Source organism: Hyaena hyaena, unplaced genomic scaffold, assembly GCF_003009895.1.
Source record: "Hyaena hyaena isolate Hyena2069 unplaced genomic scaffold, ASM300989v1 scaffold_533, whole genome shotgun sequence".
NCBI classification, from domain to species: Eukaryota; Metazoa; Chordata; class Mammalia; order Carnivora; family Hyaenidae; genus Hyaena; species Hyaena hyaena.
Window position 1 is genome coordinate 64,737 of NW_024081161.1, and position 15,569 is coordinate 80,305.

General features: G+C 36.4%; 1 protein-coding gene across 1 annotated transcript in view; it reads left to right on the forward strand.

Moving 5' to 3' along the window:
- Positions 1–15,569, forward strand: part of STK3 (serine/threonine kinase 3) — a 267,353-nt gene that overhangs the window by 42,949 nt on the left and 208,835 nt on the right. Inside the window, exon 4 of the mRNA XM_039255488.1 lies at positions 10,577–10,691. Within this exon, the coding sequence (XP_039111419.1) occupies positions 10,577–10,691 (115 nt within the window). The remainder of the gene's footprint in view (positions 1–10,576; positions 10,692–15,569) is intronic.

A 15,569-nucleotide genomic window follows, 5' to 3' on the forward strand; every position in this document is an offset into this window, starting at 1 on the left:
ATGCTTCCAATCTTCTCTCTTACCTGCGTTTCTCTTTTAAGCATACATTTACTTGCATTCTCTGTCACCTCTTAAATTCTGTGATTTGGGGATTATGATTTTTTTACTAAGTGCCCTTGGATCTTGCCACATAGTGGTTACTCAAATACAAGTGTTACTGTTTCTTGTCTGGGCAACTCGACTGGAGAATATCGAGAAAGAACCTCACATTTAACATTTTTAATTATTGCAGAGAAGCCTCTCAAATTCCTGTTCTGTTAATGGCATCATCACCTACTTAGTCTCTCAACCAAAAAACTGAGAGTTATCGTTGTTTCTTTTTCTGAAACTTCTGAGGACACTCTCTTATAGATTCTCCTTCTGAAATATCTTCACTATCCTTATCCTTCTCTTCATTTCCTGACAGAGGGACTCATATTTCTTACCACACATTACCATGCCTAGCTCTGTTGTACTTTTTGTTGAGTTACTGTGAATGGATATGGTATGAATAAGGAGTATGGAAGAGCATTATAGGTTGAGGGAACCCTAGGGAAATCTGGTCCTTGTTGTCATTATATACTTTAAACTGCTAAGGAGAAAGAAGAATAAAGAATAAAAGGGGAAAGAAATGTGAACAAATTTCTAGAAATTTTGTACCACTTTATAGCAGAATGTCTTGTACATAATAGGGATATCTCAAATATTTGTTGATTGAAGTACAGAGATGGTGGAACAATTACTGGTAAAAAAAAAATGATTCATGCCTTTTGGATTTTACTTTCAGATTCACTATTCACATGAAATAGTGAAGAATCAGAAAAATTAGTAGGTTAAAAGATCTAAAAGTGCTAAAAAATAGGACAAGTGAAAAATAAACTAGGAAATGACAGGGGCAAGCATTACATTTTAGCTACTAATTACTAGTGTTAATCTGATGTGGTATGGGGAAACTAACATAAAAATGATTTGTAAGAAAACAGTACAAATTGAAAAATTCCCACTTAGAGAAATTGAGATTTGCATTTATGAAATTAAAATAAGGTCTATTCAGCTGTTTGAACATTTGGCAAATTGTCCTGCTTTCTGCCCTATAAAAAGAGACCAGAGGGTGTTTAAATTTTTTTTGTTCATTTTAGTACATATTAAACATGTGTTTAATACTGCATTTTGACATAAATATTTGAGGTAGCCCATCTGCATTGTTGATTACAGAATCTTTTTTTTTTTTTTTTGTTGATTACAGAATCTTTTGTGTCTAGTCGAGTGCTCGGCACAGAGCATTTAATAAATATTTATTGGATATATAAATCATAGAAGGTTAATGCCAGGCTAGATCTTGGTAGGGTCTGTTAGTTTAGAGTTTTGGAAATGTACTCTGTGCTAAGGAGGTGGGGGTGTTTTCCTCAAACAGTGAAGGATGAGCAGAATGAGAAACTTCAGTCATTGCTGTTATCTTTTTTCTCTGTATGGGGCTCATTCTAAAAGTTTTTTTGAGGAAAACGCTCCTCGTGCTAAAGGAACTTAAACATTTTACATGTACAGAAAATGGGACCTAGAGATTTTACATGCATTGTCCCAAATCACACAGCTAGTTAGTGACTGGGATGCTGTAAGAACCCACATTTGCTGACTCTATATCCTATGCTTGGAGAAAGCAAGGTCTCCAGAAAGATTCTAGTCCTTCGAACTGAAGCACTCTCAAGGCATTGCTAGGGGTGGAGGCAGGAGCTGGTCAGTAATACTTAGGAATACTATGTGCTACATAATTTGGAGACAAGGGAACCACAGTTGATAGAGCCCCTAATTTCCTTGTCCTTATACTGCTCAAGGAACTTCTCATATCTAAACCAGGAGAAATGTGTTGTTACAACGAAGGCACACAGTTATTCACTTATGTATGTATTCAACTAATATATATTGAGTACATACTGCTAAGGGTAGTCTTTATGCATTGCTCACAGGAGATACAACAATGAAGGAGTCTTATACTTTAAAGGGACTTTCAGTTAGTTGGGAGAGGCAGATGATTGGATGGACTGTTTTAATACAGTGTGATAAGAGCTGGGATAGGGTAAGTATGAAAACTATATAGTTTGGAAGACATAGCTAACATCTCACCATTGGAGATTTAGGGAAAGCTACCTCAGCGAGGTCATAACCAAACTGAGTGATTTAGAATTACTTAGATTTGGAGGGCAAAGAGGAGGGGCATTCCATGTGTTGGGAATAGCACATTTTAGCTGGTCTGCTCAGAGGCTTCTACCAGAGTAGTCCCTGTACTGCCTGTTCTATTTGCTGATGTTTCTGGGTAAAATTCCATTTAAACACTGTTAGCGAGGGCCTTCTCCCCAAAAAAGTTTGAAAATCACTGTACTGAAGGATTTGTGATAAATTTTGGCAATTTGTATTAGTTCATGTATGTGTATATTTATTTTTGGGTGGGCCAAGAAATACTTTGCTGTGATTTAGATTTATATTGGAAACAGCTCAGTTTTCATAGGAGAATATTGAAATAACCTTTGTAAATACACTGTTACACCTATTAAGTTTAGAGCACTATTAAGATGGTAGAAGGATGTTAATGAAACTTCTGTGATGAAAAATAGCCATTTCTTAGTATTTTAATTTTCATATGCTCATAATGGGAGGCCTTTAGAAAATATTTGCAAAAGACTTATCTGTTAAGTTCTGTTATCAAAAATATACAAAGAATCTTTAAAACTTAACAAAAATATGAATAATCCAAGTAAAAAATAAGCGAAAGACCGTAACAGACACTTTTCCAGCAAAGATACGCAGATGGCAAATAAAGCATATGGAAAGGTGTTTCACATCATATGTCATCAGAGAAATGCAGACTAAAACGAGATACTGGTATACATGTATTAAAATGACCCAAATCTGGAACACTGACAACACCAAATACTGGTGAGGATGTGGAGCAAAAGGAACTTCCATTCATTGCTGGTAGCACTGCAAAGTGGTACAGCCCGTTTAGAAGTCAGTTTGGCCATTTTCTTACACAGCTAAACATACTTTTTGCCATATGATCCAGCAGTCATACTCTTGGTGTTTATCCAAAGGAGTTGAAAACTTATGTTCACATACAAACCTACGTGTGGATGTTTATTGCAGCTTTATTTATAATTACCAGACACTTGGAAGCAGCCAAGATGTCCATCAGTAGGTGAATATATAAACAAACTGTGGTACATCCAGACAATGGAATATTTTTTAGCACTAAAAGGAAATGAGTGATTAAACCATGAAAAGACACAGAGAAAACTAAATGCATATTACTAAGTGAAAGAAGCCAATGTGAAAAGGGTACGTACTGTATGATCCCCACTATATGACATTCTGGAAAAGATAAAACTATGGAGGTATAAAAAGATCAGTGGTTGCTAAGGGTTAGGAGGGTAGGAGGGATGAATAGATGGAACACAGAGGATTTTTAGGGTCGTGAAACTACTATGTATGATAGTATAATGGTGGATGTAGTCCGTATACATTTGTCCAAACCCAGAGAATGCACAGCACCTAATGTTAACCCTAATATACCCTAATGTATCACCCTTGGGTGATAATGATTTGTCAGTGTAGATTAATTGGTTGTAGCAGATGCAGCACTCAGGTGAGGGATGTTGATAATGGGGGAAGCTGTGCATTTGTGGGGGCAGGGTGTCTATGGGAAATCTCTGTATCTTTCCCTCAGTTCTGCTGTGAACCTAAACCTCTAAAAAATAAAAATCTGTAAAAAACACCTTTGGCAATATGTGGTTTTCTTCAATTAGGTTGAAATTCAACTTAGTATAAAAATGTTAATTACCTTTTAATTAAAATAAAAATTAATATTTGAATTTCCATAAGAAGCTTAAACATAATGATTGAGTCTAAATAATTTGTATCCTGAGTAGTGTTAATATAAGGTGCAAATAGGAAAGAAAGAGTTTGTAGTGCTTCTTCCATCTTTCCCTCTGTTTTTTTTTTTTCACTTCTCATTTTATACTATTTCTGTTTTGAGTTGTGATACTGGAGGAAGACTGTCAGGATAAAGGGTGTAGAGGAGAGGTGAAAAGGAGGCAGGAATGGACAGAATATGGTCATTAGGGCATGGGATGTGAGGAAGCATCCCTTCCCTTCAAAAAACATTGGGGGAAGATGATACATAGTTTCAGTGGGCTGAAGGTGTTAAATAGAGTAAGGGAGGTATGTGGACAGGACAGGAGAATGAGGCAGTAGGGGGATGGCACAGGAGAGAGGATTAGAATATGGCTTATGATTGTCACCCCACTAATCAAGGCATTGTGTTTCCCCTTGCTTCCTGGTGTATGCAGTAATTTGACTTATGTCTTCCTTTTCCCTCCTCCCAATGGAATTTTTAAAGTCATATTGAACTATTTACCAGTGCCAAGACTCTACAGAGTTGCTGGGTTCTCATATGTCCTATATATCCATACAGCGGCCTTAGTTAAGATTGTTAGGAATTATGCCTGAATTAAATTTTGTGTGTTGCTTAAAATTAAATAAATAACATAGAGCTAGTGTTTTGAAGGAAACTCTGCCTTCTCTCTAGCATTTAAGACTCAATGCGTGGTAGAAAAACATGTGAGGAAATCTAAATAACTGTGTAGTTAGTTAACTTGCTGACTGAAATGAACAGTGACAACTTTGGCCCCTGACAGTCCTGCACAGTATAATTCTCTTTCAATGCTATCTGATTGTATTATTGCATAAACTTCTTCAGGGGCTCCCCATTGCCTTTTCTAGTCACTAAAGTTTACTCATTTGTCTCTCTAGCCCCTGCCATTAGGCCATATATATTGTTTAGTGAAGGTTGATTATTTTAAAATGATACGTAGGGGCGCCTGGGTGGCTCAGATGGTTATGGGTTGGACTTCAGCTCAGGTCATGATCTGATGGTTCATGAGTTCAAGCTCCGCATTGGGCTCTGTGCTGACAGCTCAGCCTGAAGCCTGCTTCAAATTCTGTGTCTTCCATTTTTTCTGTTCCTCTTCCCCCTTTTGGTCTCTCTTTCTCTCAAAAATAAACTTAAAAAAAATAAAATGATACATGAATGAATGATGAATGAATTTGAATTAATAATGCCTATGTCATAGGAAACAGACTGAGTTAGAAGTCCCAGGTCTTGAACTTTCTGAGCATATTAGTACCTGTGTATATATATTTTTTTAAATTATGGCTTTAAATTTTAATCTTTTAAAAATAATTTTATTAAAATTTTTTAAATGTTTTTTTTTTTTAAAGAGAGCTAGAGTGTGAGCAGGGGAGGGGCAGAAAGAGAGACAGAGACAGAGAATCCAAAGCAGGCCATGCACTGTCAGCGCAAAGCCCAAACTCAGGGCTCAAACTCATGAACTGTGAGATCATGACTTGAGCCAAGTTGGGTGCTCAACAGACTGAGACACCGAGCCACCTCTAAATTTTAATCTTAATTTGCCAGTCTTAAGTTTATGTTCAGTGTGCACAACATGGAAGAAAACTGGCTTACTGTCTTTTAGCTTGCCAGTCTAGGTCATTATCAAATTGTGTTGAGTGTACCTTGAAAATATCTCATGAATTTGTTTTCTATTTCTTTTACTCCCACTTCAGTTCACCAACATCTCTTTTTAAAAATGTAGGTTTTGGGGCACTGGGTGGCTCAGTTGGTTGAGCGGCTGACTTCGGCTCAGGTCATGATCTCACTGTTCGTGGGTTCAAGCCCTGCGTTAGGCTCTGTGCTGACAGCTAGTTCAGAGCCTGGGGCCTGTGTCAGATTCTTTGTCTCCGTCTCTCTCTGACCCTCCCCTGCTCACATAATCTCTCTCTTTCTCTCTCTCTCAGAAATAAATAAAAAAACATTAAAAAATTTTTTTAATGTAGGTTTTTTTTATGGTTTACGTATGGTGAGACCAGTGATCAGGAGATAAATTGTTATACTTAGAGATCCCAAGAGGAGGGAGCCTGCCACACAAGAGTGGGTGGAAGGGGAGGGGAAGCTTATACAGGGAAGCACCAGGGTGAGATAGGAGGCACAGGGAGAGAGTGGAAAACATGGGCAAGAGCCTTTATTGTGGTTCTGAGGGCAGGAATAGATGGGGTAGGGTAAAGGGGTATAGGATTGGTTAGTTTGAATGATTTCATTGAGCAGTGATTTCACTGGGTATAGGGAAGTCCCTCATTGTCTGGCACATGGCCCTGGGTTGATGAAGTTAGGAGAGTAGTGGCCCTGGAGGTGGTTGAGGGTATGGACCCCAGATTTGTTTGATTGCATAGGAAAGGTATGCTCACAGGTGCTATTTCTAGGAATTAGCTAAGCCTGTGAGAGATGGTGGAGGCCTTGTCTGCAGGTCTTAGATGTCAGTGCATCGCAAATACAAAAAATAAGATACGCTCAATGCGATCTCATGCATACATAGATTAACATAATCTTCTAATTGGTTTACCTGTGTCTGTATTTGTTTTCCTATGATCTAGCTTTGATGTAGAATCCAGAGAAATCTTAAAAGTATAAATTAGATCATGTTATTGCTCTGCTTAAAATTCTTCTCAGATCTCCTCTTGCATATCTAATAAAGCCCTCACCTTGGTTTTTGAGGCCTTTCATTATCAGGCTTCTTCCTCCATCTACAACTACATTGTGTTAAATCTTAATCTTCACTCTGTTCTAGGTACACTGATCTTTTGATTCCTTGAGAATGATTTACTCTTTCTCTCCTCAAGCCTTTGCACAGACACTTCTTGGTGCCTGGATGTTCTTTATCTGGTCAACTTCCAGCCAATCTTTGAATCTTCCTTTCCCCTGTTACTCTTTTGGGGAGGCCTATATATTAGGTTCCTTCTGTTAGCTTTTCTGTGATTATTCATTTGTTCACCTATTCACTGCTTTTGTTCGTACCTGTAAGAAGAGAGGTATGGAGGATAAAATGGAGAGCAAGCCAGATTGGCACGTAACCTCATAGAGCTTCTTTTCTTCTGGGGGAGACAGAGGAATGTCCCGAGCCAGGGACCGCTGGGGTATGTGGCTGTTGCGCTGTTCTTTCATATGATTTAGGAGCTGTTTTATGTGGAGAAATGATGAATGCAGAATGTAGCCTCAGCCAGTTTATCTCATGGCAGCCCTCTTTTTTTTAAAATTTTTTTTTAAATATTTTATTTATTTCTAGGAGAGAGAGAGAGAGACAGCGTGAGCAGGGGAGGGTCAGAAAGAGAGGGAGTCACAGACTCTGAAACAGGCTCCAGACTCTGAGCTGGCAGTCAGCACAGAGCCCGATGCGGGGCTCGAACCCACGAACCGCAAGATCATGACTTAAGTGAAAGTTGGATGCTTAACCAACTAAGCCACCCAGGCGCCCACCTCTTTTTTTTTTTTTTTTAATTTTTTAACTGCAGTTACTAATTATATTTATCTGTGGGTTTACTTCTCCAGTACCAGTGTGTTCTCATGCTGGTGTGTGCTCTCTGAGACTGAGAGTTATGTCTGTGTGGTTCGCCATTGGCATAAGCAGAGGGTCAGTGAATGAATGTTGAATGGAAGAAACTATATTCACTTATGTGTCCTTAACGTGACTGTTTAGTTCTATCTGCTTGAATACTTTTTTAGGTTAAAATTATTGAGGCCATGTTTTACGGTAGAGAACTGCTGGGCTTGATCCATCTACTTGACTATGTATTAGAATAGACCACGAGGTATTTTTTGAAGAGCATTTTACCTTTCCCCAAAGCCATTTTCTTGATTTATCACTAAAGACAGAGATGCTTTTTCAGGTAGCTGTCCTGGTTAGAATCCCTAATTTTTGTAAGGACCATCAGTCCTATCCTTAGAACTGCTAATTACTTAGAGTATTGCAAGATAAAACATATGTTTTCTGTGTGCCTTTCAGTGAACATGATCTTGCTATGTAACACTTCCAGAATTTTGAATGAGAATATTAATATTTAAAGAAGTTCTTTGAAGGATATTCTTCTGGAGTGAAGTTTAACTCTCTGTTCAGAGTCACCTAATTGAGGTTTTAAAAGACCTGCTGAATTAGAACCCCTAATGTGTGGGACCTGGGTCACAAGTGTTTCTGAGGCACAACCAGGTGCAAGAGCAATACTCCCAGTAAAGGTTTCTACGTAGGCACTCACATCCCAAAGAAGTGTATATAAAGAAGGCTTTTTAATGTTTCCCATAAGTTGAAGTTCTGGATCTACAGATTAATTTCATTTGTTTGTAAACATGCACGTTTCTTCGGTGGTTCAGTGAATGATTAGGAACTCCTGGCATTTACTTTCCATTCCCAATGTCTACCAAAGTTGAGTGTGTCTGCAAATTTAAGGTGTGAAATGAGAAATAATGAGAGCCATGGGTAGAAAGGTAGATGTTGAAAGGTCTTACATGTGATATAAAGTCGTTAAGACCTTTTCAGTAGTGGAAAGCAATTGATTGGAAGTTTTTTTTAAGTAGGGTTGTTTTTTAAATGGAAGAGCAATATGATCCAGTGTATTTTATCTTTATTTTAAGGAAGGTAACCTTGTTAACTATATGGAACAAAGATTAGAATGGAGAAGAAAGCTGTGACAAAGAGACCAGTTAGGAAGTGAGTCTGTGCAAGAGGTAATGATGAACAGAAGGATAAACCCCAGGGTTGAATTCTAGCCTTGTAATTACCTTTTTGGGTTAAGCCCTTAAGCTCCAACCAATCTGCTCTACCCTTGATTTGAAGACTTAGCTAAAATTGTAAAGGCTCTACTGAGAAGTCTTCCCTGACAGTCTTCTCCTGACCTCTTGTTTTGATGGTCTCTTTATGTGGTCTTTTATAGTACTTTCCATTTATTTATTTATTTATTTATTTATTTTGCTAATTTGATTCATGTGTCTTCCATTTCTGCCACTTTTCATGATAGCTGCTACTAGATAGAAATATCTGTTGAACAAGTTGTCCCCTAAACATGCCATTCTTGGTTTTTCTCTTTTTATTTTGTTTCTTCACACATGGCCATTCTTTTTTCTAGAATGTTGTCTCTTCTCCACCCATATTTTGAGGTTTTATCCTTTCATAGTTCAAATACCACCCTTTGTACAAGTTTTTTTCTGCTGTCTCTACCATGGTCATTTGCTTATTTTAGCTCTTGTAGCATGTAAGCTGTATATGACTTAGCTTATGCTACCTTGTGTTTTTCATCTTTTTATGTATTCTGTGACTATGGATACTCTGCTTCTTTGAGTTGGACAAGATGTTTTACATATCAGTGTATATAGCTTGCCCTTAATAAATACTAGGTAGATGGGATGCCTGGGTGGCTCAGTTGGTTAAGCGTCCGACTTCAGCTTAGGTCATGATCTCATGGTTTGTGGGTTTGAGCCCCATGCCAGGCTCTGTTCTGACAGCTAGCTCAGAGCCTGGAGCCTGCTTCGGATTCTCTGTCTCCCTCGCTCTCTGACTCTCCCCTGCTCACACTGCCTCTCTCTCTCTCTCAGAAATAAATTTTAAAAAAATTAAAAAAATAAAGATTAGGTAGATATTAAATAAATAAATGAGTATTTGTCTCTTTTTCTAAAAAAATTTTTTTAATGTATATTTTTTGTTTTTGAGAGACAGAGAGAGACAGGGAAGGGGCAGAGAGAGAGGGAGCCACAGGATCTGAAGCAGGCTCCAGGCTCTGAGCTGTCAGCACAGAGCCCGATGTGGGGCTCAAACCCACAGACTGTGAGATCATGACCTGAGCCGAAGTCAGACACTCAACCGACTGAGCCACCCAGGTGCCCCTATTTTTCTCTTTCTAAGTCTTCTTCTTCTTCTTCTTTTTTTTAATGTTTTATTTATTTCTGAGAGACGGAGAGAGATAGTGTGAGCAGGAGAGGGCCGGAGAGAGAGGGAGATACAGAATCCGAAACAGGCTCCAGGCTCTGAGCTGGCTGTCAGCACAGAGCCCAGCGAGGGGCATGAACCCACAAACCATGAGATCATGACCTGAGCCGAAGTCGGACACTTAACTAGCTGAGCCACTCAGATGCGTCTCTTTCTAAGTCTTCCTAAAAGCAGGTTATAAACATATTTTATTCTGCTCTGAAAGACATAAAACTTCAGTTCAAAAATATTTTAAATTGTTTTAATTATCTGCATTTAAAGCAAAAATATTGTAACTACTTATCTCTGGATTTTTTAAGGCCCAAATAAAAGAGAATTAAATTTTTTTTTGGCCTGTTGAATTATAGAGTATTTTAAAGTTGAGAATTAATATTTGACTGAATGTGGACTCCCTTAAAGGTTTATATTTAAAATGCTTTAGTTAAAGGAAATATTTTCATTTGTTCCTTATGTTATACACTAAGTCCTTTGCCAAAACAAAACTTACTTTCTTGGGAATCACTCAGAGCATTTGGGCCTCCTCTGCTTTGTAATCCTGTTAAATTTCATCCATGAGTTAAAGCCTAATTATGCACAGTTGGTAAACCCTACATATAGACGATTTGATGTACAATAGATGTTTACCCATGAAGTTTACTTATTGGAATGTTATAAAATGTTGAAAATACTTTGTATTGGGATTAAGAAATGATTTTCTTTGGGAATTAACTGAGTTTAATTGTCTATATATTTTTCTTTAGCCCATATGTTGTAAAGTACTATGGCAGTTATTTTAAGAACACAGACCTCTGGATTGTTATGGAGTACTGTGGCGCTGGCTCTGTCTCAGACATAATTAGATTACGAAACAAGACAGTAAGTATTTTTAAATTGTTTTGCTAATCTCATTTCTAAAGATTCATACATTAGGACCTGACTAGGTGGTATTTTGTTACAAAGAAAATATCAGTGTGAGAAAAGAAAGATTTTACCCTGTAAAAAGATCTAGTATGAGGTATGAGAACCAGCTATGTATCATAGAATGGCAGATTTAAGAGTCATATGATTAATTTATTTGTCAGGAAATTTTTGGTAGATCACTGAGAATCTATCATAGTATTCCACTTCCTTCTTCATTTGGAATCAGTGTGTATATTCTTTATTAATATATTTCAATAAATTATGGCCAGAGTTTTATTTAAACTTCATAATTTTCATGGTATTTTCTGTATTCTAATCTATGGCTGGTAAACAATTGAAGTTTTATGTTTCTGATTTTAAAAAATAATTGAAAGACAGTTTTTGTCTTTATTTTCCAAAATAGTGTCAGGATATTTCAAAATAATAAAGCTAGCTTATATTTTGTGTGCGTGTGTGTGTGTGTGTATACATATGTGAATTCAGATTAGTGAAATATGTTATTTAATAATACCTTTTAATGGTTATGTTTTAACCCTAAGTAAAAGAGCTATTAACAAAATTGTTTATGCTCGAAATGCATCTGGTTTACTTGGGTAATTTATAAGGACAGAATTTATACCTGTTTATCTGTATATGAGTAAGAATAATAATCAGTGAAATAATTTGTAATTCTGTAGAACAGTAACCTTATTATTATATGACATTATTATATGTTGTCAGACATATTTCACTGAAATACATTCAGAAAAATACTTTACTTGAGTCAATTTGTGGTTAACCAGAATCATTTTAAAGTTTGATTGAGGAAGTACATTGTAAGTTTACCCTACTAATTTTTTTCTATTAGAGAAAATAAAGTAAATAGGATTTCTTTTAAAAGACGTAAAATAGAAATTAAAATAACCCCTGTTTTGACAAAATGGATTAAGTGATTTGTGACATTCTAATTATATATTTTAGAATTTCTATGGTGCTTAACTAGTACTTAGGTAAATCAGATGACTCTTGAGTGGCAGAACAATACTTTAATTGAAAATAATTATACTCCAGTTAGAGAAGTGTTTTAAAATCATTTCAGGTTAAACCCAGTGCATTTGGTATTAAAAATTCCCAAACATTAGAAATATAAAGTAAAAGTGTGTGAAATGGAAAATCTGTCTTCTTTGTTTTAAATGTTAATGTTACCATAGTGCATAGATAGGAAATATTTGATTCAAGTACTTTATTATCTTGTTGCCAATAATTACAAACCGTGAAGGTATACTATTGTATGGTTCTAAAGTGTGGGTTTAGATGAAGCATAATCTTTAGGAATTCCTTCACCAGTTATCACAGGAAAGACTTCACTCCATTTATATACTTTTTATTGTTCTTTATTCTTTTCTTCATGTCTCAGTTTCTTAAAGAACTTGTCCTTTAGTATTGTCTTTTATGTGGGTATGATGGCAATAAGTGAAAATGTTACTTCACTTCCTTTTTATATGATATAATTCCTGGGTAAAGAATTCTCGGTTGGAAGTTTTTTTTAGTTTTTGCTTTAAAGAAAGACCACCCAAGTTAAAGATACCTCATTAGGGATGAAGTATTGCTGATTTTTAGTTATTGATTGCTATCTGGTTTTGATTAAATGTTTCCTGGAAAATTAAAGGCACAGGGAAAAACAAGTCTGACTAAGTTATATTCCTTTTAAAAAACATTTAGGGACGCCCAGGTGGCTCAGTTGGTTAAGCATCCAACTTCAGTTCAGGTCATGATGTCGCTGTCTGTGAGTTTGAGCCCCACATCAGGCTCTGTGCTGATAGCTCAGAGCCTGGAGCTTGTTTCAGATTCTGTGTCTCCTTCTCTCTCTGCCTCTCTCCTACTTGTGTTCTGTCTCTCTCTCGAAAAGAAATAAACACTAAAAAAATAATAAAGTAAAAAACATATGTTTAATCTGTTTAGCCTGAAGTATAACACTATTTACATCTTACCCTCCCTTTTCTCCGTAGTTTCCTAAGTTGTCACTTCTTTTGTGCACTTTAGAATAGAAATGGCTCCAAGAATAAAACCTGGATTCATATTTGGTGTTTTTGTAAATGTTATTGCCTCATCCTCTCTTCCACCTTTGAGTGCTTCCCTTATCCCCAGGCTTTGTCTAGTAATTTGCATGAGGGACCAGCTCAGAGATCGCCTTCTCTTTGAAACTTTTCCTGTTTTCTCGAGTAGTTTCTTACCTAATTGGTTGATTAAGTAATTATGTAAGTCTTTACTATACATTCACACATAAAGGGCATAATAAATTCTAGCTGCCATTATTATTATAATTTTTACTGTTATTATTACCTTTTTACATATTTTGACATGTAGATAGACTTTGCACCTTTTTATATGTGTATTGGCTCTTTTGTTTCCTTTCTGTGCCTTTTTGTCTAATCGTTGGCATTTTTCTTACCAGTTTTCAGGATTGCCTGGAAGTTTGGTAATAGTTCTATGAGCACTTTACATATTTTAAAAGTCAAAAAACTAATTATTTTATTGTCAGAATATATATTAAGGAAGGAGCTTCAGAATATCTCTTTCAGAGGCTTTATACCTTGACCTATTCTTTTTCTTTGGGAAACATCTAGGAAAAGATAAAGGCATAGAATTAAGTTTTGGAGTTAATTGTATTCCAGTGAATGGGTCTGAGGCTGACCAGCAAAGGGTTGGGGCTGTATCTATTTAAATATTGCTGGTTAACGTGGGGCAGATCACAGAGTTGGTATTTGAGATGATAATGAATGATAACTCTAGTAATTAATGGTAGTGGTGCTTGAGATAGGATGAAGGTGAAATCCTTCTATATTCCAGTGGGTGATAAAAGTTTCTCTGAGTCTCCTGGTTGCATTATGAGTAAAAGTCACTATTTAGTTACTATTCATTGACTCTTTCAGCTCCTAAGTATTGGGGATCTATAAATATGTGTGAGTTATTTCTGTGCTCAGACTCAAAAACACAGGTCAAGTCCTAGTATCATATATTTTAGTAATTGACTGTTTTCCAAATTAATGACATTGTTTTGAACCATCTTTTAAGTTTGGCGAAATCTACATGGAGATCACCCTGCTATGGTATCCCATACTTAGAAATCACATTTAATTAGTCAGCTTTTAGTGATTAGAAGAATAGTTGCAGTTGCCTTCTCCTACTATAAGCCACTCAAGGACAGAAATTTTAAGGTATTTATTTGTTGTATACTTGGAAAAGTTCTAAGAAAATAGCTGAGGTTATTTTCTTCCATTTTGACCCATTTTTTGATTTGACCACTTACTTTAACTTAGTCTATGGCTTTTAGTTTTGTGATCTGAGCAAGTCATATAACTGACTGAGACTTTAGCTTCCTTTTCTATTAAACAATAATTAACGTCTGCATTGCCTTACATTTTATTTGGCAATTTTATTTACATTTCAGTTGAATGGAAAGGTTCAAAACATTTATTGATCTAGGTACAGTGCTGCACAGTAGAGGTCCAAATAACTCTAATAAATTTTGCTGTTGTTGCATTGTTGAAGTAATACCTATATAAAAAGCTGGTTCAACTCCTTGAAGAGTTAGGCTTTTGGAGCAGTGAAAGAGAAGCATTTATCCTAACACAGAAGTTCAGAGAAAGCGTGGTAGGAGATATAACCCTTTAGTAGAGTCTTAAAGAGGAGGAGTCTCTATCATTAGAATGCTGACTCTGCCAGGGCAGGTTTTCTCTTCTTTGTTCACACTTTATCTCTCTTCCTAGTACAGTGCCTGGCATGTAGAATGCTCAGTAAATATTTGTTGCCAGCATGCATGGATGGATGGATGGATGGATGGATGGATGGATGGATGAATCAGAGAAGAGAGGGCAAAGGGCATCTTGGAAGAAGAAACAATGATGTGCTGAATTTATATTTCCCTCTCTAAAAGTTCAGTGTCATACTTCTAGGTCACCTGAAGGAGACAGTTCCCAGCATCTGATTTAAAATGGATTTACTTTTCTCACACTTAATTGCCCAGAATCATTGCCACATTGTAGTTTGATGGATCTATGTTAGGATCATGATGTTGCTATATAATTTTTTGTTTTTCCTGGAGTTGTTTCCTTTTTTTTTTTCTTTCTCATGGTTAGAGAAGCAGCATATGCCATCTTTATCATTTTGCTAATGTCTTCTACCTTCTTACTCATTTTATCCATTTCCTGGAATTTATGTGATTCTTCCTTTGAGAAGACATTCTTTGGAGCTTCCTGATTTCTTGTTCTAATGTGGACTCATTGCTTTTTAGGTCTGCTGTACAGCTGTGTCCTTGGAATTTCTTTTCACTGGACATTTGGGTTAGTGCCATCATTTTCTTGTATACTTCCTCTTTCCTTGGTTTTCACTCTTGTATTCTTTTGTTCCTAAACTATCTTTTTCATGATACAAGAATAAGTGGTCAACTACTTGAGTTCTTGCATGTCTGAAAATGTCTTTATTTTGCTTTCACAGCTGATTGATAGTTAGTTTATGTAGAAATTTATGTTGAAAATAAGTTTCACTGAGAACTTTGAGAGCTTTCGTCTGTTATCTTCTAGCATCTACTGTTGCTAATGTTATAGCTAATTACTCTCAGAGTCTTATTTACTTTTAGGCTTTTTTACCGCTACCTTCCAAATCTGGAGCTTTTTAGACTTTTTTTTTCTCTTTTTTTTGTTAAAAAATTTTTTTTTTAAATTTTTAACTTGTTTTTGAGAGAGAGGCAGAACGCAGGCAGGGGAGGGGCAGAGAGAGAGGGAAACACAGAATCTGAAGCAGGCTTCAGGCTCTGAGCTGTCAGCACAGAGCCCAAAGCAGGGAACTGTGAGA